This window comes from Sphaerodactylus townsendi, linkage group LG11, assembly GCF_021028975.2.
Source record: "Sphaerodactylus townsendi isolate TG3544 linkage group LG11, MPM_Stown_v2.3, whole genome shotgun sequence".
Lineage (NCBI taxonomy): Eukaryota > Metazoa > Chordata > Lepidosauria > Squamata > Sphaerodactylidae > Sphaerodactylus > Sphaerodactylus townsendi.
Window position 1 is genome coordinate 9,660,677 of NC_059435.1, and position 25,485 is coordinate 9,686,161.

The 25,485-nt window shown below is 52.5% G+C and overlaps 1 protein-coding gene across 1 annotated transcript; it reads right to left on the reverse strand.

Annotated features, from left to right (window-relative positions):
* Window positions 1-232: 232 nt before the first annotated feature.
* SPATA48 (spermatogenesis associated 48) lies at window positions 233-25,485 on the reverse strand. The gene is made up of 7 exons (XM_048510427.1): window positions 24,993-25,485; window positions 22,305-22,402; window positions 19,969-20,042; window positions 13,576-13,636; window positions 12,915-13,051; window positions 2,444-2,551; window positions 233-547 (listed from the first exon to the last, which is right to left on the reverse strand). Exons 1-7 carry the CDS (start codon window positions 25,483-25,485, stop codon window positions 424-426), a joined length of 1,095 nt encoding a protein of 364 aa, XP_048366384.1. The 3' UTR covers window positions 233-423.

The following is a 25,485-nucleotide window of genomic DNA, read 5'->3' on the forward strand; positions in this document are numbered from 1 at the left end:
CTGTCTAACTGAAATAAGTAGGGGTGACCGGGCCAGATGGCCGCTGATCTCATCCTTTGGCCTTGGGGTTCTGTCTCTGTAGTTCACAGTTTTCCTTTGTAGTTGTGGAGTGTGGGAAAAGATAGGAGGGGGAGTGAGCATCGGCGATATATTGGAGGTTTTGGAAAAGACAACTCAGATTTGGCTTTTCACTTGCTGACTACTGATTCTACCAATAAAGCTTTCAAACCCAGCTGGTTATGGATTTTTATTTGGCTTCAGATCTAGAGTCTGACAACTACCGCCTTTGGGGGTGGGCGGTATACAAAATGTAACAAACAAACAAACAAATAAATATGCATCACAAAGTTTTGATTCATGAATATGTTTAACATGGTGTCCACAAACGTCTCTTTCTGTATTTCACTGGCTGTCATCTTCGTCCTAACGAACAAAGTTTAACTCTTTCCCCTTATTGAAAGGATTATAAGGTTTGCTGATGGAAACAGCCCTCGACAAGGGTCCCAAATGGGGAAATTTGGTTGGCTGCCCTTCCTTCACCATGTACCTGCAAGCATAAGAGAAAAGACATGCACGGTTTAAAATAAAAAAAAATTAAGCTCAAGGTTATCACTAAAAAAAGTGGTTACGATATGCTTGGAATCCGTATCACTGTAGATCACTGTCCATTCAAAACTGTGAGAGTGCCCCTCCATATCCTCACCCCCATCTCCTGCTGGGTGCCAGCTGCCAGTCAGCTACCCTAAGGTGATACCCCCGGTTCTCCAAGAAATATGGCTGATCTCCAGACTACAGGAATCAGGAGGAACCATAGAGTCTACGAGAAACACAAGTCCTGGAGTGGCAACAGCAGGAGGAAGCTGTGGGACTTCTGCTTCTCCTCTATACCCTGAAAGCTCTTATGGCATACTTCAGCTACTAGGATAGGCTGACCAGACGTCCTGCTTTTGGTGGGACAGTCCCGCCTTTAAACAATTTGTCCCGCGTCCCGCGGGTTCTTCAAATTGTCCTGATTTTTGGGAGGCTGCTGCACTGCCTTCTGGGGTGCAAGGCAGTGCGGCAGCCTCCCGCATGCGTGGCCGCAGGAGCGCATGGCCTTCTGGGGCTTGCTGTTTGCCGCCCTGTGACAGGGCGGCAAACGGCAAGCCCCAGAAGGCAGTGCGCTCCTTCGGCTGCGCCACACGTGGCCACCTCCCCCCTTGTCCCGGATCACAAAGGTGACCATCTGGTCACCCTATACTAGGAAAAACTGATGTAATTTATGTAAAGTCATTAAATGCCAGAGGCTAGCTGGGAATTGAGACAAGGATTCAACTGATGTTGGCTGGCATCCTCCTTTGGGTTTTCAGAGTAGATTTTTCTCCTTAACACTGAAGATGAGCACAGACATTATAACAGCACAAATATTTAGGCTCATGTATACAAATGTGTATAACTGAGGTAAGGTGTGAGAAAAAAAGATGCCGGGAAGTGACAGAAGGTGACCTAGAAGGAAGGGAAAGAATTGGAGGAGCTGACCTGTGACCTGGATGTTACACAACACACCTTTGAACTCCAGACTCTTCAGACTCCGCCCCCAAATCCCCAGGAATTTTTCATAATCCCATGTTCCCTTCTGAAACTCAGGATTATTATATGGCTGGATATTTGTATGTATGAGAGAGAAGGGCTGGATTAACACATGGTAAGGCCTTAAACTATGTCAAATTTAAGAGGTCTTCCAGCATTATTTTTAAAATGTGTATTATTGTAGCATTAAAATGTGGTGATTTTCTCTTCCTTCCTTCCTTCCTTCCTTCCTTCCTTCCTTCCTTCCTTCCTTCCTTCCTTCCTTCCTTCCTTCCTTCCTTCCTTCCTTCCTTCCTTCCTTCCTTCCTTCCTTCCTTCCTTCCTTCCTTCCTTCCTTCCTTCCTTCCTTCCTTCCTTCCTTCCTTCCTTCCCCTGAGACCCCAATTTGTGCATAAATAATAAATTATGCAATTTGTGCATAAATAAGAGATATTTTCACTGGAGGTATTTCACTGGAGATACAGGTATATATCTGCACACATCTGTCCATAAAACAGAAATGTTCAGGCTCCAATTTGCTGAAAGTCATGCCTAAACCTATGCAGTGCAGTAGTTCTGACTAACATCCTATTGACACCAACACGAACTAATTCTCTCTGGATCAGGACCTCTGTGTTTTAGAACTGTCCATCTTTTTTTTTTTTTAAAGGACGTGCAAATTGATAAAGGAAAATATAAAGGAAATCTTTAAAACAGGTTCGTATACCAGAGAATCTCAAGAGCTTCATGGCGGGATTTGACTCTTGGTTTCTCCCCACGCCCAACCCCCCCAAATGTCATGCTTATTATTTAATTGTTCTTTAATGAAATAACCATAATTAGGATTTTCCTCCGAATGTATCCGAGCAAATTAAGCAAGGTGCCTCACACTTACCCATGCAATCGTGAAATTGTGGATGGCAGCGCTGGTGAGACGTTAGAATTTGCTGGATGGGTGGCTGACCAATGAACCTTGCCGGTGTATCCAGGGGTGGTGTTACAGCTGAGGGAAGAAGTTAAAGGGAGAAGTGGAAGAGAGGAATTGATTAAATGGGCACAAGCTCGAAATAATGACTTCCCGATAGCGGTAATTAAGGCCAAGATGCTGGCAAAGGTGGCTGCTTATGAGGGGAAGAGAAAAGCAAAGCTGTAGCGTGGAAACAGATGACTGGAAACTTCTTAGTTGTGAACAGCTCTACTGATTTTCTGGGCGCAAACTGAAAATGCATTCAAGTGGCTTGGATTTTTTAAATATCAAAATATTGGGAAGTTGCTTAAATATTATTTATTTATTTATTTATTTATTTATTTATTTATTTATTTATTTATTTATTTATTTATTTATAACATAAGAACAAGCCAGCTGGATCAGACCAGAGTCCATCTAGTCCAGCTCTCTGCTACTCGCAGTGGCCCACCAGGTGCCTTTGGGAGCTCACGTGCAGGATGTGAACGCAATGGCCTTCTGCGGCTGTTGCTCCCGAGCACCTGGTCTGTTAAGGCATTTGCAATCTCAGATCAAGGAGGATCAAGATTGGGAGCCATAAATCGACTTCTCCTCCATAAATCTGTCCAAGCCCCTTTTAAAGCTAGCTCCAGGTTAGTGGCCATCACCACCTCCTGTGGTAGCATTATTCCAAACACCAATCACACACGTTGCGTGAAGAAGTGTTTCCTTTTATTAGTCCTAATTCTTCCCCCCAGCATTTTCAATGAATGCCCCCTGGTTCTAGTATTGTGAGAAAGAGAGAAAAATTTCTCTCTGTCAACATTTTCTACCCCATGTATAATTTTGTAGACTTCAATCATATCCCCACTCAGCCGCCTCCTCTCCAAACTAAAGAGTCCCAAATGCTTGCTTGCTTGCTTGCTTGCTTGCTTGCTTGCTTGCTTGCTTGCTTGCTTGGACTTTTATCCCACCCAATCCCCGAAGGGCTCTGGGCGGTGTACAACATAAAATATGATTATAAATGAATTATTAAAACCATTAAAACAGCGATTAACAATAAAAGAGGCGTCCGCCAACCCCACTTTTAAAATCCTCCCCGGGAGAGAGAGGGAGGGCAGCGAGTCCCATTAGATGATAGGCCCAGATGAAACAGCCAACTGGGGGGGGGGGCACCATTTCAGTGGCTGGTCCCTCCAAAGGCCCGGCGGAACAACTCCGTTTTACAGGCCCTGCGGAACTTGTTGAGGTCCCGCAGGGTCCGAACAGCCGGAGGAAGGGCGTTCCACCAGGCCGGGGCCAGAGCCGTAAAGGCCCTGGCCCACGTGGAGGCCAGCCACATCATTGAGGGGCCGGGGACCACTAATAAATTGGTAGATTGATCAGCACATTTCTCTCTCTCTCCGAATAAGGGCAGGGGTGCCAGTCTCCAGGTGGGGTCTAAGATCCCCTGGAATTACAGCCTTCAAAGATCCCTTTCCCTGGAGAAAATGGGTGCTCTGGACAGTGGGCTGGATGACCCTGTGCCCCACGCAGATCCCTGCCCTCCCCAGGATCCACCCCCACATCTCTGCGAGTTTTCCAGCCAGGGCCTGGTAACGCTGTCCCCCACCCCGCTAGTTGCCCGGGAGAATCTGGCCAGCCTAAACAAGAGCCCTGGAAAGCTGTTAGAAGGGAATCCAAGCGTGGAAAGAAAGTCTGGCCCTTTCTCCACTTACCTTAAGCCCCACGCTACTCTCCTCAAGTAGCGTGGGGTCCAGCTGCACTCCCCACTTCAGAGGTGGTTAGTAGAACGCAGCCGCCCTGACGCTGCCTCTCTCGTGCCCCCTCAGCGCGCGTAATTCCGGGCGCCTTTTGAAATGGCACCTTTTGATGACCCCACGCAGAGCGCGGGGTTGTGGGGAAGCCAGAGCGCGCACCAGGAATTGCGCGCAGCAACCCTCAGACAAAGGTGAGTGGGGAAAGGGCCTCTGAGAACTGCTTGCTTTTGCATCTGGAAGTCAAAACTCAGAGCAAGAAGCGCCCCTTGGAAGCGTCTCTTACAAGCTCAGCACAAGCCATGTCAGGAGAGGGGCTGTGGCTCAGTGGTAGAGCATCAGCTTGGCATGCACAGGGTTGCAGGTTCAATCTCCGGCATCTCCAGTTAAAAGGATCAGGCCGGAAGTGACGTGAAATACCCAAAATCCTGGAGAGCCACTCCCAGTTTGAGTGGACAATACTTTGATGGGCAAAAGGCCTTATTCAGTACAAGGCAGCGTCTTGTGTTCACCACCTCCCATATTCAACCTTTCATCACATGTTTACCCTGTTCTTCCTACATGGATCTCTGGGCCAACATGTTGTAGTGGTCAGAGCGTTGGGGCTAATGGAGGAGGACAGAACAAAGTGGGAAGCCTGTTTGGATCTTCAAATGAACATCAAATAAAAGAAATGCATGGTTCTGCTTGGTGGAAGTGAAGGACTTTGTGTTGTCTCTTAACCTCAGACTTCAGAGGGGGACTTGACTAGAGAATCAGAGAGACAGAGAGGTCAAGGCACTGGACATCACTTCTCTACTGCTCTGACACTCTCCCTTTGATGTGTAGACTGATGCTGTCAGGGAAACTTCCTTCCTTCCTGCTTCTTCTCACACCTCCACTCCCACGAATGCTGACTTCTCCATCTTGCAACCATGGGGGCAAGACACAGGTCCTGTATCCCATTGTTAGTTAGTTAGTTAGTTAGTTAGTTAGTTAGTTAGTTAGTTAGTTAGTTAGTTTAGTTAGTTAGTTAGTTAGTTAGTTAGTTATCCTGTATCCTAGTTAGAATAGATTAAGGAACTATATTTGCTCTATCCCATCTAGAAACTGATTTCCAACAATAAATGTGGTGTATCAGTTTGAAAAGGCAAACAGTTCTGAGTTATTTTAGCTGCTGGTGTAACCCCCATGCCCAGAATGGGTTGGCCCAGAATGGGTTGACCCAGTAAGGGGGTGGAGACTCGGAGCAGCAGAGAGGCTGCAAGAGCTCTTTTGCAGAAGAAGCAAGGCTACCAGACTTGGACCTTGATTTCTATAAGCCCTTAACACCTTGTTAAGGTAATTTCAATATTGTTGGGAACTACTGGGAAGGTAGTTGTTGTTTTGCTGTGTTGTAAATGTTGGAGTTTATTGTTTTCCCAGGGGTTTTCTTGTGTGTGTTGTACCCTGGTGTGAGAGAGTTCTCCTGGAGACCTTCTTCATCATGTTGCAACCTGTTCATCAAGCCCTTGGAGTCTTCAGGAGCCAGCCAACTTGCAAAGAAGAATTTGGACTTGGCAATATCAGTAGACTGTAAATAGAAGGACTTGAAATGCAACCTGAACAGGACCTTGAATTGTAACGTTAAATGTTGATGTTTTACAAGTGTTAATTGTAAAGAAAAGCAAACCATTTTGTTGTTTAAAAATTGGTTCTTTGCAACTCCTTCCAAGTACTGCCCCACAGAACCCACAAGCTGAGGTTACACTGGCACAGACAGGAGCGAAAGATTCTTGAATTCCAACACTGCCCTCCCCTGTTGTAATCCTTACAGCACCACTGTGAGGTAGGCTAGGCCAGTGATGGTGAACCTATGGCACGGGTGCCAGAGGTGGCACTCAGAGCCCTCTTTGTGGGCACGCGCACACAGAGTTCGTCATGTGTGGGACAGAAAATCACCCTCCCCACCCCCCCCCCACCCCCACATCTAGGCTGGCCTGGGTCACTGAGCACGACGTGCGTGCATCGAGGGGTGAAGCAGGGGAAGGGACCTTCGGCTGGCTTGGGCCTGGTGCCTGTGCTCGAGGTGAGATTTGCTGCCCTGAGGGGTGGGGGTGGTGCAGAGGAGGCAGAGATGCCAGAGAGGCACAGAGCGGTGCACATGGGACGTGCTGGAGGCAGAGCAGGCCTGGGCCCTGCCTCGAGCGAGGTAAGGGGTGGAGGAAGAGGGAGCCAACCATTTTTTTCTAAACTAAAACCTCAGCATTCAGGTTAAATTGCCGGGTTGGCACTTTGTGATAAATAAGTGGGGTTTGGGTTGCAATTTGGGCACTCGGTCTCTAAAAGGGTCGCCATCACTGGGCTAGGCCATGTCACGGTTCAGAGGGAATTTGAACTCCTATGTTGAAATCTCCTATGGACTATTACGTGCCATGAAGTTGTGTGCATGCACACTTTTAGGGGAGAGCAATTCCGAGCAGTTGCTAGGGAGGTGGAACAGAAATGTTTTTCTCCCTCCTTATATCTTAAATTAATCTCAGCAGAGTGGCCTCACTCCTATAAGAAAACTTGCACCAAGTCAGGGTGGAACCAAACAACCTTAGCCCAAAGAATGGACGAGGAGGGATCCACTGCATGAAATTTCCATTATGCCTTGCAATATATCCAGCGATATTGGAAATTAACGCATTACATCTAACGCACTGTGTAAGGACAGGGGACATCTAATTCTCATTACACACTGCAAAAGAATTTTTTATTTGTAAAACGGCCTGACCTTTAGAAGCGTGCAAACCTGGACGGCAATGTAGTGTCGCCCGGCTGCTTTCTTTTGGAAATGGGATGAGACAAGAACAGATTCACACCCTGCTTTAAGCATGGCAACGGGTAACGCAGTAGGGCAGTGATGGCGAGGACCTTTTTTGAGACCGAAAATAACGAAATTGCAAGCCAAACTCCCACTTATTTATCACAAAGTGTCAATCCAGCAATTTAACCTGAATGCTGGGAGGTTTTAGTTTAGAAAAAAAGCGGTTGGCTCCCTCTTCCTCCACCCCACCCGCTCGAAACAGGGGCCAGCCTGCTCAACCTTCCAGCACGTCCCATGTGCACCGCTCTGTGCCTCCCTGGCATCTCTGCCTCCTCTGCACCCCCCCCCCGGCAGCAACCACCCGGAGCACAGGCACCAGGGTTCCCGCCAGCCGAAGTCCTCCCTTGCTCATCATGATAACGTGCACGTCGTGCTCTCGGTTGCCCAGGCCAGCCTAATGATATGTGTGTGTGGGTGTGTGTGTGATTTTCCGCCCCCACATTACAATCTTAACTCTGTGTGCATCGTTCTTAACCCACAGAGAGGGCTCCGAGAGCCACTTCTGGCACCTGTGCCATAGGATTCACCATCACTGCAGTAGGAAGTCTCTCCGGATGAGGGTCCTGACTCCTGTGTGCAGTTGTGCTTTTGCATAGCTGCTGGAGGCCAGAGCTACCCCAGCAGCAGGCTGACCCCCTGGGTAGCGAGGGGGGCTAATTTTTTAGAGTGAGGCCCCATCGTTTGGAGCCCTGAGCAACAGGGTTGGATCCTGGCGGAACATTTCCTCTGGTGGAAAGGGAAAGCGCTTTCCTTGCCAGTCTCTTTCTGTGGGACCCCCCGGAATCCCCCCTCATTCCATTCTTCTGCCCCTTAGGGAAGAACATTTCCGTAATCGTTTTGGGCTGCAGTTGGAGGAAATGAGGCAAATCCCTGTTCTATTGATGTAAGTCCCAGGGAAGCCGGCAATAGGGGTTGGCGAAGACATTACAGACGCATAACGCTGCCTCATGGAATCAGACAACCTGGCCCATCCTAATCAATATTGTCTGCCTGTGACTAGCAGCAGCTCCCCTGCTGTCTTTTGTTGAAATCTTAGACTTCTCCTCTTGTCTGGTCCTTTTAACCTGGTGATGCTTGGGCATTGAACCTGGGACCCTTCTGGATGCAAAGCGGAGGCTCTCTGCTCCTGGAGAGCTACAGCCTCACCTCAGATTGTGGGCTGGCCCATTAGTTTTCACCGGTCAGTCAGATAGCCCCCTATTTACATGTTATTAGCATTTAGGAGTGACAAAGTGTCTAATTTGTTTTCTTTTTTTTTCTAGCAGAAGAGACTAGAGCACAGGAACGTAGAGAAGTTTGGACGGGTAGGGCAAGAGGTAGTCTTAAGTGTATAGTTAGTAACTGTAAAAATGTGCCAATAGAGCACTACAGTATTTATCTCCAACCCTACCCCTTCTAGCTAGTAAACGCCTAAATTAAAGCAACTCAGAGCGTGTAGCTCTTTTCTTAGCATTTCCTAACTCTGCTAATTAAGTATCTCTACGTGCACATCCTAACAGCTTTCCTATGCAGCCGCTCCACCACCCCCTTCCTCCCTGCAAAATGTTCCACAGGAAATCCCCATCTGCACCCGCCCTGCTCCCCCCCACCCCCCCCCCCCCCCCCCCCCCCCCCCCCCCCCCCCCCTCTGCCCTCCCCCCCCCCCCCCCCGCGCCACCCCCCCCCCCCCCCACCGCCCCCCCCCCCCCCCACCCCCCCCCCCCCCCCCCCCCCACCAACCCCCCACCCCCCCCCCCCCCCCCCTCCTACCCCCCCACCCCCCCCCCCCCCCACCCCTCCCCCCCCCCACCCCCCCCACCCCTCCCCCCCCCCCCCCCCCCCCCCCACCCCCCCCCCCCCCCACCCCCCCCCCCCCCCACCCCCCCCCCCCCCCACCCCCCCCCCCCCCCACCCCCCCCCCCCCCCCCCCCCCCCCCCCCCCACCCCCCCCCCCCCCCACCCCCCCCCCCCCCCACCCCCCCCCCCCCCCACCCCCCCCCCCCCCCACCCCCCCCCCCCCCCACCCCCCCCCCCCCCCACCCCCCCCCCCCCCCACCCCCCCCCCCCCCCACCCCCCCCCCCCCCCACCCCCCCCCCCCCCCACCCCCCCCCCCCCCCACCCCCCCCCCCCCCCACCCCCCCCCCCCCCCACCCCCCCCCCCCCCCACCCCCCCCCCCCCCCACCCCCCCCCCCCCCCACCCCCCCCCCCCCCCACCCCCCCCCCCCCCCACCCCCCCCCCCCCCCACCCCCCCCCCCCCCCACCCCCCCCCCCCCCCACCCCCCCCCCCCCCCACCCCCCCCCCCCCCCACCCCCCCCCCCCCCCACCCCCCCCCCCCCCCACCCCCCCCCCCCCCCACCCCCCCCCCCCCCCACCCCCCCCCCCCCCCACCCCCCCCCCCCCCCACCCCCCCCCCCCCCCACCCCCCCCCCCCCCCACCCCCCCCCCCCCCCACCCCCCCCCCCCCCCACCCCCCCCCCCCCCCACCCCCCCCCCCCCCCACCCCCCCCCCCCCCCACCCCCCCCCCCCCCCACCCCCCCCCCCCCCCACCCCCCCCCCCCCCCACCCCCCCCCCCCCCCACCCCCCCCCCCCCCCACCCCCCCCCCCCCCCACCCCCCCCCCCCCCCACCCCCCCCCCCCCCCACCCCCCCCCCCCCCCACCCCCCCCCCCCCCCACCCCCCCCCCCCCCCACCCCCCCCCCCCCCCACCCCCCCCCCCCCCCACCCCCCCCCCCCCCCACCCCCCCCCCCCCCCACCCCCCCCCCCCCCCACCCCCCCCCCCCCCCACCCCCCCCCCCCCCCACCCCCCCCCCCCCCCACCCCCCCCCCCCCCCACCCCCCCCCCCCCCCACCCCCCCCCCCCCCCACCCCCCCCCCCCCCCACCCCCCCCCCCCCCCACCCCCCCCCCCCCCCACCCCCCCCCCCCCCCACCCCCCCCCCCCCCCACCCCCCCCCCCCCCCACCCCCCCCCCCCCCCACCCCCCCCCCCCCCCACCCCCCCCCCCCCCCACCCCCCCCCCCCCCCACCCCCCCCCCCCCCCACCCCCCCCCCCCCCCACCCCCCCCCCCCCCCACCCCCCCCCCCCCCCACCCCCCCCCCCCCCCACCCCCCCCCCCCCCCACCCCCCCCCCCCCCCACCCCCCCCCCCCCCCACCCCCCCCCCCCCCCACCCCCCCCCCCCCCCACCCCCCCCCCCCCCCACCCCCCCCCCCCCCCACCCCCCCCCCCCCCCACCCCCCCCCCCCCCCACCCCCCCCCCCCCCCACCCCCCCCCCCCCCCACCCCCCCCCCCCCCCACCCCCCCCCCCCCCCACCCCCCCCCCCCCCCACCCCCCCCCCCCCCCACCCCCCCCCCCCCCCACCCCCCCCCCCCCCCACCCCCCCCCCCCCCCACCCCCCCCCCCCCCCACCCCCCCCCCCCCCCACCCCCCCCCCCCCCCACCCCCCCCCCCCCCCACCCCCCCCCCCCCCCACCCCCCCCCCCCCCCACCCCCCCCCCCCCCCACCCCCCCCCCCCCCCACCCCCCCCCCCCCCCACCCCCCCCCCCCCCCACCCCCCCCCCCCCCCACCCCCCCCCCCCCCCACCCCCCCCCCCCCCCACCCCCCCCCCCCCCCACCCCCCCCCCCCCCCACCCCCCCCCCCCCCCACCCCCCCCCCCCCCCACCCCCCCCCCCCCCCACCCCCCCCCCCCCCCACCCCCCCCCCCCCCCACCCCCCCCCCCCCCCACCCCCCCCCCCCCCCACCCCCCCCCCCCCCCACCCCCCCCCCCCCCCACCCCCCCCCCCCCCCACCCCCCCCCCCCCCCACCCCCCCCCCCCCCCACCCCCCCCCCCCCCCACCCCCCCCCCCCCCCACCCCCCCCCCCCCCCACCCCCCCCCCCCCCCACCCCCCCCCCCCCCCACCCCCCCCCCCCCCCACCCCCCCCCCCCCCCACCCCCCCCCCCCCCCACCCCCCCCCCCCCCCACCCCCCCCCCCCCCCACCCCCCCCCCCCCCCACCCCCCCCCCCCCCCACCCCCCCCCCCCCCCACCCCCCCCCCCCCCCACCCCCCCCCCCCCCCACCCCCCCCCCCCCCCACCCCCCCCCCCCCCCACCCCCCCCCCCCCCCACCCCCCCCCCCCCCCACCCCCCCCCCCCCCCACCCCCCCCCCCCCCCACCCCCCCCCCCCCCCACCCCCCCCCCCCCCCACCCCCCCCCCCCCCCACCCCCCCCCCCCCCCACCCCCCCCCCCCCCCACCCCCCCCCCCCCCCACCCCCCCCCCCCCCCACCCCCCCCCCCCCCCACCCCCCCCCCCCCCCACCCCCCCCCCCCCCCACCCCCCCCCCCCCCCACCCCCCCCCCCCCCCACCCCCCCCCCCCCCCACCCCCCCCCCCCCCCACCCCCCCCCCCCCCCACCCCCCCCCCCCCCCACCCCCCCCCCCCCCCACCCCCCCCCCCCCCCACCCCCCCCCCCCCCCACCCCCCCCCCCCCCCACCCCCCCCCCCCCCCACCCCCCCCCCCCCCCACCCCCCCCCCCCCCCACCCCCCCCCCCCCCCACCCCCCCCCCCCCCCACCCCCCCCCCCCCCCACCCCCCCCCCCCCCCACCCCCCCCCCCCCCCATGCTGGCAGGGGCTGATGGGAATTGTAGTCCATAACATCTGGAGTGCCAAAGGTTCGCCACCACGGTCCTACAGTATCACTTCTGACTGTGTAATAGGAAGTGGTGTTACTGTTTTGCAGAATCCTCTAGGACAGTGGTGGCAAATCTATGGCACTCCAATTGGCCATGCTGGCAGGGGCTGATAGGAATTGTAGTCCAGGAACATCTGGAGTGCCATAGGTTTGCCACCACGGCTCTAGGATTTCCCTGAAACTCAGCGGTTTCCAGGGAATCCTACAGAGTCCAGAATCACAGCGACATCACTTCCAATGACAAAGCAGGCAACCTGGCCACCTTAACCATGGCAATACTCAATGATGAAAGCAAACCATGGTAGAGCCAGATAGCACAGTATCACACAGGGATTAGAGCCAGGGTTGCCAGCTCAAGGCAGGGAAATGCCTGGGGATTGTGAGGGTGGAGCCTGAGGAAGGCAGGGTTTAGAGAGGTCAAGGACATACTTCAGCAGGGTCTAATAATGTCACAGGGTCCACCTTTCAAAGCAGCCATTTTCTCCAGGTAAACTGATCTCTCTCCCCTGGAGATCAGTTGCAGTCCCAGGAGATTTCCAGCTACTAGGGTGGCGCTGCTAGATAGAGTCCTTTATGGGGTTCAAGCTATTGAAGAGGGGTGAGTGATCAGTCAACGGTGGGGATGGAGCATCCCACAAATAATACCTGAGTGTTATAATGGCCCACTGAACAACTAGAACAGCCCCTCTTTTGCTGCCCTGCGCACTGGCTATATACTTGACCATCTGCCTACCCCCACCCTCCCAGGGTTTGTCCACTGGGGTTTGATGCCAGACGCCTTTTATTATTATTATTCTTCATTTTTTGTAGGTTACTGCTGTTATAGTTTTAAGGTTTTGTATTGTTTTTAATTGGGGCTATTCGATTTGTTTTATTGTCTTGTCATTTGCTATTGTACACCGCCCTGAGCCCTTCGGGGATAGGGCGGTTTATCAAATCGAATTAATAATAATAATAATAATAATAATAATAATAATAATAATAATAATAATAATAATAATAATAATAATAATAATAATAACAACAACAACGACAACAACAACAACAACAACGACAACAACAACGACAACAATAATAATAACAACTAGTTCAATGAATCTAGTATTGGGTGTCCCTCCTCCAATCTGTTCCTCTTGTACTCATGCAGAGTGACAGCTCTCTTCCCACCCTCCTCGTAGCTGGGCTTCTGCTGGGCTAGTGCTCCCCTCTTTCCAGGAATGGGGGTCCCCAGGCTGTGACAAGGGGGCTAGCTGGTTGGGGAACCCCGGAGGATGGCCCTTGATACTGTTCAGCACCTTGTCTTCCTGGGACAAAGCATCCACAATACCAGTCAGGATGGAAATAGGGTCCAGTCCAAGGATCTATCATTACCTGCTGCCTCCATACAATCTGCTACAGTAGCTTGGCAGACTGAGTCTGATCAAAATCAATGGGGCAGCAAAATGCTTTCATCGCAGCAGACCAGGAAATCGTGGGGACAGAACCCGCTGTGCAAAATGGAACGTTCTGCTCGCAGCCAAAATCTGGCATTAGTTCGTGTGGCATTTTTTTTAAAAAAACCATTAATTTGGTAATTGTAGCAAATGAAACCCAAAGAACTAGTTTCAGATGGAAGCCTTGGCCAAACATGCCCCTCCCGGCCATAAACACACACCCACACCCTCACCCACACCCACACCCACACCCACCACCACTACTACTACTTAAGGATCTAGTTTCTTAACCCGTCCCTTCAAAAAAGCCTGTTGTGTGAACTTCAAATAGAAAACAGAGCCTTGGTTTTTTTCTACTTAACAAAATACAACAATAAGTTAGACTCACAAATTGCCTGGCCGTTGAGGTACATGGAAAGATCGTGTTTGGAGCCGATCCCGAATGACTTCAGCAACCTAGAATAGCAATTATAAAAGTGTGGTTGGGGGTGAGACAATGTCCATTGTTGCTAATGTTGTTAACCTGTCCCACAGCACCCTTCAGTCCACAAAAGTCCTCTGCAATTCACAGATCTTTGAGTGCAGTCCTAGGTAAGGTTGCCAACTCCAGGTTGGGAAATTCCTGGAGGTTGCTGAGGTGGGGATGGTGGCCAAGGACAGCAAGGGGAGGAGAAAGGCCTCAGCAGGGTATACCACCCTTGGAAGCCCCGTTTTCTCCAGGGGAACTGATCTCAGTCCTCTAGACAACTCCAGGCCTTGCATGGAGGTTGACAACCTAGTCCTAGGCAGAAACCCAGCTGGTGAAAAGTGAAAAGAAGAGGTTCCTGCACAAAGTTCACTGACCTGGCTCAGGTCTGGTGCTTGTTCATATCTGTTCAGGGTAGATCTTTGGGAAACACAATCTGTCATTGCTTCTATGGTTGGGTTTAGCGGAGGCCGAGGAAGCAGCATCTTGTCCCAGGGAAGGTCTTCATATCCACTGTTTCATTTATTCAAAATAAAAGAGAGAAGGAAATTTAAGTGGCTAAGTAAAATTATTGTGTGAGGTCAAAGGCCATTACAGTGTAACCAAAGTAACTGCCCCAAGCAATAATAAATATAACAATTTAAAAAAACCCAGCTATGTTTAAAACAGTTCTAAAACTGTTAGGACCAGGGCATAACATAGGTCGTTTCCCCACTTACCATCTGCTGCGCGCTACTCTCGCCAGAAATGGCCCTTGAGGGTCCCATGGCACTCCCCCACCACTCTGAGGCCGGCTGACAAGCGCCCAAACTGCCCGGCGGCAGGCCGCATTTCTCAGCGCCCCCTCAGCCCAGCGTCCATTCACTGGCTGACTCCTCAAAGCTGAGCCTGCTACTCCCTCCAAAGCTTGACTCCTCAAAAGAGCGCGGGGTTGTGGGGAAACCACTGGGGCCAGCGCCAGAAAGAGGTGTGAGGTGGCGTCGGTGAGAGTGGAGTGAAGCTTCGACCATAGATTGCAGCACGTTAAACATCACAGTTTGGCATGTATCTTCTTGGCTGCCAATGCATACAGTGACATTATGCGGGTGACATAATGATCCTCATTTGATAAAAGACTAATAATTTGGTCAGCCACTGACTGCAGGGTTAGCCTGACTAAATGGCTGAAAGAAACTCTCCCCCAGGTCACAAGACAGAACATAATGAAGACGGTCCGGCAGCTCCTGGGCTCCACAGAGACATACTAAAAAGAGATTTAACAGTGAAGGACATAGATGGAGTGCAAAGATGGAGTGTGTCAGATCTAGCCTCTAACTGACTCTTGCCTAGTTTCCCTCCTTTCGACGTGCCCATCCCTCATGACTATTGTAACTACAGGTCCCATGATTCTCAGCAAAGCCTTTTTCATTTTTTAAATGATAATTTTAATTTTTTTTTAAACTACATCAAGTACAAGGAGTGCCAGCCACCCTATAAAGAAAGATAAAAGAAAATACAACTCTGTCCCTCAAAAAATAACCATCAACTCGTACAGAGACATTTAATAAAGAAAAGATCAGAATGAAGGAATAAAAAGAGAAAAAGAATTCTAATTGGCACTCATCCAGCCTTCACCTTATGTATGATATTTCTGACTAAGCCCATTTATTTCTATACCAGCTTACATTATTATTGTTCCCATCTTTTTTTTTAAAAAAAAAGTTCGTTCCATGAACTTTTTTAAAGGAGTAGCAGTGGCGTAGTGGTTAAGAGCAGGTGTACTCTAATTTGGAGGAACCGGGTTTGATTCCCCGCTCTGCTGCTTGAGCTGTGGAGGCTTATCTGGGGAATTCAGATTAGCCTGTGCACTCCAACACGCGCCAGCTGGGTGACCTTGGGCTAGTCACAGTTCTTCGGAGCTCTCTCAGCCCCACCTACCTCACAGGGTGTTTGTTGTGAGGGGGGAAGGGCAAGGAGATTGTCAGCCCCTTTGAGTCTCCTATAGGAGAGAAAGGGGGGATATAAATCCAACTCTTCTTCTTCTTCTTCTTCTTCTTCTTCTTCTTCTTCTTCTTCTTCTTCTTCTTCTTCTTCTTCTTCTTCTTCTTCTTCTTCTTCTTCTTCTTCTTCTTCTTATCATCTTATTTCTCATTCTACCTGTTGCATGCCTGTGTGTTATATACAACCATTTTCAAATTATTTCAAATTTATAATTACTCTAACCCCTTTAGTTCAAACATCTTTAAATCTGCAATTTCTATCTTACTCTCTATCTCTCCTACTTTTCCTGATTCTCAATTTAACCCTTTGGTGGTATGTTGCTCTGTAGAGTTAGAAAGAAATGGTAACAGAAAGCATTTTCAGGTTCTCTGAAGAACTTTTTTTTGTTCTTATTGAAAAGCTTTTTCGCATCTTGAATATCTCTGATCTTTTAGTAGGCTTCATTGAAGCTGAAACCCAACCCGTCAATCAATAACGTTTCAGAAAATTGTCCGTATTATTGTCTCTTATACATTCATCAAAATGGAATTTTCTTCTTTTTCAACGCATTTATGAGAAATGTATACTCCCTATGTCGCAGCAATAGCTCACGCAGTGGTTCTTTCATGACAGGGGTAGGGAACCTGCGGCTCGAGAGCCGCATGCGGCTCTTCTGCCCTTGCACTGCGGCTCCACGAGCCGAGCCGAGCCGAGCCGAGCCGAGCCACCGGCTTCATCCTTGCCCGCCCTGCAGGCTGCAGGGCGGGCGCACCAATTGCCCGCGGCTGGCTAGGCAGCACCGCGGGCTTCCCCTCTCGCACGCCTTGTTTGAGCGGGGCGGGCGCTTTCCCATGGCTGGCAAGGCCGAGCCGCTGGCCCCATCCTTGCCCGCCCTGCAAGCAGCAGGGCGGGTGCATCCATGCGCTTCTCAGAATGAGTGGAGTAAAAGGTTAAAAAAGCCCAATATATACAGTGTTATATTTATTTTAAATGTCAAAAATTATTTGCGGCTCCAAGTGTTTTCTTTTCCCGTGGAAAACGGGTCCAAATGGCTCTTTGAGTGTTAAAGGTTCCCTACCCGTTTCATGATAATTAGGTTGCAACCTTGAAACTGCATTTTTTTTTTCTGGGAAAGCATATGAAGTATCCCTTCTTTAAATTATCTTTGTGTCTCTTATTCTTAGCTTCCAAAGATGTTACACGATAGATTTTATCCGCCATAGACTACTTCCGCAACAGAAATATGAACTTTGCTAGCTCTGGAAGACAATCTTCTCTAAGGTTTTCTGCCTCCTTTTCTGGCATCATGCATATTCTGCCTGTACATTCCTTTTGATTTAAAGCTAGGCAAAGTAATTTCTCCACTTGACAAATAACCTCTTTCTGATTTAATTCCACCTTTGTTTCAAGTGACTTAAATTCCTCTGAAATCCTTTCAAAGTCAGTAGGTAGCTCTTTAATCTCATTTTTAACGTCTGATATTTCTCTCATCATCTTGTCCTTCATATCTGACAAATTATTTCACATGGCAGTTAACAACAGTTTTGTTTTTTTGTATAGAGTCCGATCCACTAGCATCAGATTCAGTGCACGTTCTCTTATATGCCATGTTCACTCTCTCCACTAGATGTCCTTCTTGGCTTAGCAAATGTCCTTCTTAATTCACTTGGCTTTATTCAGTCCAATCTCTGGGCAATCTCCTCCCCTCTCCTCCTTCCAAAAAAATCAGTCACTAGGATAAACCTGCCTTTTTCCAGGTGAGTTGTAATTATCGTTCATTTGCTTCTCCTCCAGATATTAACTATTTTTGCATTATCTCTCTTAGGAAAACAATTTTAAGAGAATGTTCCAGTTTAACACTATAGCTTCCTATTCTATGACATACAAATAGATAGTACTCATTTTCAGCGAATCCAAAGCTCTTGCTGGTCACAACATAAAATCCTTTTGTTTTTCTTTCTATCCATTATGTTTTGCAGGTAGTACTGCATTGCTAAGGTTTTGACAGCTGCTGCTGCTACTGCCGCCTCCCCTTTCCTCTGTCAAGATGACATGAAGCAGGCTTTGGGGGGAGAAGTAGACGGGGCTGCAGGCAAACTTCCCAGAGCCTTCACTCATCCTCCTACCCAACCTTAGTGGAGCAACATGCTTCCTCTTCCAGTTTCGTACTTCCTACAAAGCTGGTCTCGGCCCAGGATCACATTCCAGGAGAAACGAACAGGGGGGGGAGTTCCTCCTCTTCGGAGGGACGTCACCATTAGCAATGACCAGAGCAGGAATCTTTTCCAGATGGGCCAAGAAACTCCTCCTTCCTTTCTCCCCAGCAGAAAAGTAGGCTGGACCCAACCCTATTTTTACAGCAGTCCAATATATTACAAAGCATTTTTTTCTGCATGTGCAACTTAAGAGTTGCCAGAAAAATGGAGAAAAACGTCATGCCCTTTTAACAAGGGCTTAATTGGATGTTATTTACCTGGTGATGTTGTTTACATGCAAGCACTGAAAAGTTTCCATATATTAAATCTCTGAGCGTTTCCCCACTTACCTGCTGCTGCGCGCTACTCTCCCCAAGTAGCGCGGGGTCCCCCGGCACTCCCCACTACACGGGCGGCGACAACGCAGCTGCCCCGATGCTGCCGCTGTCGTGCCCCCTCAGCGCGCGACATTCCTGGCGCTTCTCAAAACGGTGCCTTTAGATGGGGAAGCCCAGGAGCGTGCCAGAAATGACGTGCACTGGGAGTAGCGTGCAGCAACCACTCACCCAGGTAAGTGGGGAAACGACCTCTGTTAAAGTGGGAGGACCTTTTTCTCCAGGTCAGCTGACAACTCTATGTATGAATAAGATATTGTAATGTGGGATCAAAAGTCGCTCTATCCCAGTGATGGCGAACTTTTTCGAGACCGAGTGCCCAAATTGCAACCCAAAACCCACTTATTTATCGCAAAGTGCCAACACGGCAATTTAACCCAAATACTGAGGTTTTAGTTTAGAAAAAATGGTTGGCTCCGAAGCACGCGTTACTCAGGAGTAAGCTTGGCTAAGCAACCGTGCAATGCTTCAAATGGGTGAATTACGATCCTAGGAGGGTTTACTCAGAAGCAAGCCCCATTGCCAGCAACTGAGCTTACTCCCAGGTAAAGGATCATGCCCAGGCCAGCCTAGATGTGTGTGTGTGTGTGGGGGGGGTGATTTTCCACCCCCTCCCACATGATGAACTCTGTGCGTGAGTGCCCACAGAGAGGGCTCTGAGTGCCACCTCTGGCACCCGTGCCATAGGTTTGCCACCACTGCTCTATCCAAAGGAGTTTGGTTAAGCATTTGTGCCAAGCAAATGAGACAAAAGAGCTTCCTTCAGGAAAATGTGATATCTACTGAAGCAAAAGAGCTCCTCCCTACAACCTATATAGCTGCCCTTCTGCACATGCAGAATAATGCACTTTCAATCCACTTTCACAATTCTTTGCAAGTGGATTTTGCTATTCTGCACAGTAAAATCCATCTACAAAGTGGATTGAAAGTGCATTATTCTGCATGTGTGGAAGGGGCCTATAAAATACAAGAACGATGCTGTTAAGACACAAAGGGATTGAGAAGTGTCTTTTATGTATTGCCACACATTCACTATTATGACTGCCATAAATGCACACCAAATGTCCTGTCGATGGGGAAATATCACCAATATTATGCCTGAGGTTGCTGTGGCACACCTAGCCACTGAGCCTGGTCAATTTTCTCTTCAGCAGTGGCGTAGTGGCTAAGAGCAGTGGCTAAGAGCAGGTGCACTCTGATCTGGAGGAACCGGGTTTGATTCCCAGCTCTGCCACTTGAGTTGTGGAGGCTTATCTGAGGAATTCAGATTAGCCTGTACACTCCCACACACGCCAGCTGGGTGACCTTGGGCTAGTCACAGCTTTTCGGAGCTCTCTCAGCCCCACCTACCTCACAGGGTGTTTGTTGTGAGGGGGGAAGGGCAAGGAGATTGTAAGCCCCTTTGAGTCTCCTGCAGGAGAGAAAGGGGGGATATAAATTCAAACTCTTCTTCTTCATTCATCATGTATGTGTATGTGTGTGATTTTGGAAGTCACAGCAAGGGTCTTTAAGGCAAGAGATTAAATTAAATTAATTATATTTATTAGACGGCCCACCCCCGAAAGGCTCTGGAAATGCAGCAGGATGTGGAAATGGAGTTTCAAAATGATTGTTGGGGGGTTTTCAGGCTGTGGTCTAGAAGATCTTGTTCCTAACATTTTGCCTGCATCTGTGGCTGGCCTCTTCAGAGGTGTATCACAGAGGGAAGTGTGTTGCACACTGTCTCCAGTGAGAGGGGAATGTTTAGATTCCAAACCTTTACTAGTCACAAACCTTTGAGTAGTTGTGCTGTACACATACTTCAGGGCCAGCTTATCTCGGTAAGCTTCCGAGGAAGGATCGCTGACCTGCATGAGAAAGCAGAGGTAGAATAAGCTATGCAGAGGGGAAGGCAATGAAGAGCACTAGGCAGGATCTAGTCTACAAAAGGAAATGCTACGATCATTTGGTCAGGCATTTAAAATGCCGCAAGACTCTTTCCTGTCTTTCCAAACTGTATTGTTCCACAAGCAGACATTTATAGGAGTCCCATCTTCTTCTTCTCTTCTCTGATCCTGTACCTTTAAGCGATTATAAGCAGAATGACATCCTTCTAAACACTTCAACAGACTTAGAAGGACGTCATTCTATTTAGGACCGCACTGTACGAGTAAAAGTCTAAGGCATGTTACTTATTTATTTTTATCCTTCTCTTCCCTACCGCAGTAGGCTCAGAGCGGTTCATAACAATATAAAACTATGAAGTTTGTAATACAATAAACAACAAAGCACTGAAAACATAAGATGATTCCCAACCAATTTGCTGGTGGCTCCTGGCCCCTCAATGAAGCGGCTGGCCTCCACTCGGCCAGGGCCTTTTCAGCCCTGGCCCCTGCCTGGTGGAACACTCTCCCTCCAGCTGTCCGGGCCCTGCGGGATCTTGGTGAATTCCGCTGGGCCTGTAAGACTGAGTTGTACCACCGGGCCTTTGGAGTGTCCAGCCGCTGATTGAAGTGCCCCTTTTATTCCTCCGGCTCGGAGTTCCCTTTGCCATCTACGGGACCCACTTTTTCGTTCTGCTTCCTCCCTCTTTGGGAGGGTTTTAATTGGGGTTTATTTTGTGACGCCATCTTTGTTAATTTTACCGCTGTGTTTTAATTTTGATGGGGTTTTGTTTGTATGTGCTGTAAGAGGAAACTATGTTGTGCACCGCCCAGAGCCCTTCGGGGGTAGGGCAGTATACAAAACCCATAAACAAACAAACAAACAAACCCTATAACCAAAAACAAAAACTCAGACACAACTAAACAAGGAAATGGAGAGAAAGGGAGACCAACTAAGATGGAAATATACCTGTTGCTGCCCTGTAGGCAAGGAGGAACACCTCTGTCTTGCAGGCCATACGGAACTAAATAGGTCCTGGCCTCATTGGATAAAGTGTTCCACCAGGCTGGGTCAGGACTGAGAAAGCCCTGGGTCTAGTTGACGACAGCCAGACACTCTTCGGACTGGGAACCACCAGCAGGTTGTTACTAGCAGAGTGTTCTGCCCTCTGGGGGACATATTGAGAGTTGATCCTGAGGGTACGCTGGTCCCAGACCATTTAAGGCCAAAACCATGTCAGAACTAAAACCTTGACTCACATTCTAGACTCCACCTGGAACCAATGAGGCTGAGGGAGCACAGGTCAAACATGTGCCCTCCGTGGTGACCCTGTGAGGACCCGTGCAGCTGCATTTTGAACCAACTGGAGCTTCTGGATCAGACCCAAGGGCAACCCTGTGCAGAGCAAGTTACTCCAGACTAGTCTTAAGCTAAGGTGACCAGATTGTCACCTTTGTAAACCGGGACCCGGCTGGCTGTACATGCGCGCCCAGCCGCAGGAGCGCACTGCCTTCTGGGGCGCTCCCGGTTTCCTGCCCTGTCACACGGCAGGAAACGGGAGCGCCCCAGAAGGCAGTGCAAACATTGGGACGGTTCAAAAAAACCCGCGGGACATGGGACAAATTGTTTTAAGGCGGGACTGTCCCGCCAAAAGCGGGACGTCTGGTCACCATATCTTAAGCAGTTGCATAGGATTGCACTTGAAGGAAAGATTTTGTGCCTTATACTGTAGGTGTGATTGCACTTGCAAGAATGTGTACAGGACAGGATGATGCTTTTAGATTTTGGTGAACCATTCGAGCCTCGTGCATGCGCAAAACCTGCAGGAACAAGCATGTGGAAAAGATTCTTCAGGCCTTGAAATCCTTGAGACCCCTCTTCCTACCCCCTCTCTCTACCAATCGATTAGAAACTGCTTGCATTTAAAATGTTCTGTAAACAAAACAAAACAAAGGCATATAGTGTCATTAGGTTAGTTACTTGGCACTTTGGACAAAAGGATTTTTTAAAAATCCCTCCTGCTATTAATCTACCCACAGCAGGGGAAAAAGACAGATAGCCACTGCTACTCCCTGTGACAAACAGAATGGATCTCACTAACTCATGACTTTGCATTGGCAAAATTGCCTTTTCTCTCCTGAAGACCAACGGAATCCTGGTGATTGAATGTTTGCAACAGCATTGATCTAAACGTCTGTGCCAGGTTTGTGCATCTAGCAAAATCAGGTAGCCATAAACAAAATTACCTTTGTATCCGAGCCCACGTTAAATATGAATGTATGAGGTGAGTACCATTCTTCGACTGGAAGTGGAGCAGGCCTCACTCTTACTGGATTTGCCAATTCTGAAAGAAAGCCAGAGGTGGGATACAGCAGGTTTTCACAGGTTCCTGAGAGTAGGTTACTAATTATTTGTGTGTGCCGAGAGGGGGTTACTATTTGGTGATTTTGCCACGTGATTTTTGCCTTAGTTACGCCCCTCCTCTCAGCAGTAGCGTGCAGAACTTGAAGCAGTCTAGCAGGAGGTGCACCGGCATGCGTGGCAGCCTGCGCCTGCGTGCATTCGTTTCCCACCCAAGGACTGGCGCAGTGGCTGCGTCCTTGCCACAGCCCCGCCCAGGAATGCCACGCCCCCAGAATGCCTGGCCACGCCCCCGTTGTGCCCCGCTTAGCCCCATTGGCGCTACACCACAGTTTGAATCCCACCGCCATGGGAACCTGTTACTAAAATTTTTGGATCCCGCCACTGAAGAAAGCATTACATTTATTGTGCTGGGCAGTCTGCGGCAGAATTTGTGTTTCTTCTTAAATAGGGAATAGTTCATCTGTAGAGAGTGAATATTGCAATTTGTTGGGGTGACAAATGGATGCAACGATTAAACTCCTATGGGCTGAGCGGGTGTGATACAATGGAATGTTCATGAATATCCTACTGCCCGGGGGAAGCAACATAACATTTGCAACAGTCAGCTCCTGAGAGCTGAAGTGAAAGGTCAGGTGGCTGGAAAAAAAAAACCTCACAAAAACTTGAAGACAAGAGGAACCATGAATGCAACAAGACAGGCAGAATGATAAGACTCAACCAGAAAGAGATCCTAACTGGGAAATAGGGAGGTGGAGATACAGGGAGATGTGTGTGTGTTGGGGGGGGGGGGGGGGGGAATGCCTTCTTCTCTTCTTATCTATGATTCTTCTCTGGCCCCTTCCGCACATGGAGAATAATGCACTTTCAATCCACTTTGCAGCTGAATTTTACCGTGCGGAATAGCAAAATCCACTTTTAAACAATTGTGAAAGTGGATTGAAAGTGCTTTATTCTGCATGTGCAGAAGGGGCCTCTATGAGAGCAAGATGCGTTCTCAGAATCTTTCTTGGCCTTCTAGTTAGAAAACTAGTTAAAATGCCTGTTCTGCCTTCATCTCACAATACAGATTTCTTTAACAATAAAACATATCCATTTCTTTTCTGAAAACAAAGTTCTTCCCCAAAATGCTTTTTATAACGTCCTAAAGATGTTATATTTACGCTGTACAGAATCCACCACTGATGGTCTATTGCTGGAGCAGCAGATCATTAAAATTGACATGACGTTTACATGGCCTAGCAAAATAACGCACAAAATCACACACGTGCACACACAAAAGGCAGCCGGCAACCTCCCCAAATAGAGGTTGCCCGTAAAGAACAAGGAAGCGGGCAAAATGGGAGTTCGACTTGGCTAGGGACATTTTGCAGGGGGGAAATCTCTGTGAAAACAAAAACAAAACCACGGGGAAAACCCACAGCAAAACAAACAGCCACAAGGTAAGTTGTGCATACATAATTAACCACTGTAAGGATGAAACTACACCTAATTTGTACTAAATCATATAAAAGGATTTAAAGTGAATTTACATCCCTGTGTAGTGGGGTCTACAACCTGTGGCTCTCCAGATGTTCATGGATTACAATTCTCATCAGCCCTTGCCAGCATGGCCAATTGGCTGGGTTGGCACTTTGCGATTTGGGGAGGTTGCCGGCTGCCTTTTGTGTGTGCACATGTGTGATTTTGTGCGTTATTTTGCTAGGCCATGTAAACGTCATGTCAATTTTAATGATCTGCTGCTCCAGCGATAGACCATCAGTGGTGGATTCTGTACAGCGTAAATGGCCAATTGGCCATGCTAGCAGGGGCTGATGGGATTTGTAGTCCATGAACATCTGGAGAGCCGCAGGTTGCAGACCCCTGAGTGTATACCAGTGTTGGCAAACCTTTTTGAGACCAAGTGCCCAAATTGCAACCCAAACCCCACTTATTTATCGCAAAGTGCCAACCCGGCAATTTAACCTGAATGCTGAGGTTTTAGTTTAGAAAAAACCGGTTGGCTCCCTCTGTCTCCACCCCACCTAGTCTCCAGCAAGTCCCGCACGCACCACTCTGTTCCTCTCTAGCATCTCTGCCTCCTCTGCGCCCCCCCCCCCCCACTCAGGCAGCAGCCACCCAGAGCACAGGCACCAGGCCTGCCAACCAAATACTTCCTGCTCACCACGGTGCGCACACGTTGTGCTCAGTGGCTCAGGCCAGCGTAGATGTGTGTGTGTGTGTGTGGGGGGGGTGATTTTCTGCCCCCCCACATGAAAAACTCTGTGTGTGAGTGCCCACAGAGAGGCCTCCGAGTGCCACCTGTGGCACCCGTGCCATAGGTTCGCCATCACTGGTGTATACAGATGTATCCACTGGGTGTTTGGACAATCTGTGAGCTCTGGTGAGATTTGCTCAGCCTAAAGAAGCAGATGGTAGCAGGGGAAGCAACATCCTGAAAAGACCCTTGAGAATGGAGATTGCAGGTCAGGCAATCCGGGATTGTTTTCTCACACCCGAATCAATCTGTTGCCCATCCCTGTGGACATCACTGAGAAGACAGTGAAGACGACAATAACAATAACGCAATTTACTTGCGGCTTGTGCCTTTAGAGAAACTTCTGGGTTTGACGTTGAGTTCCAACATTGATCTTGTTTTTGGCACTTCAGCTGAATCAAAGGTCTCGCAGTCCGGGTTCTCGTAGGAGGGACGGGTGCTACTTCTTGGGGAAGGGGCCAATCTTTGCCATCCTGAGGGGATTCAATAAATGGGCAGGAGGTTATTTTCTGGTCTGCCTCAGCTCCCACATTAATGAACTCTGTGATGGTATCAGTGACGGGCACATCGTCTCGAAGTGGAGCCAAAGAGTAATTTTTCTCTTCGGGTGAAACTCCAAATCTGAGAAATGCATTACTGTTCGGATCTTCAAAACTGGGGAAGTAATGCCTGTCTTCCGGGCCTCTCACGAAAGGCATGTACATTCTCTTTAATATTCCTTCGTGGTCCTTTCGAGACATCTTGGGTTGTTCGTTGGTGTGATAGCATTTCAGAGGACTGAACTGCTTTGCAGGGACCTGGGAAGCCAT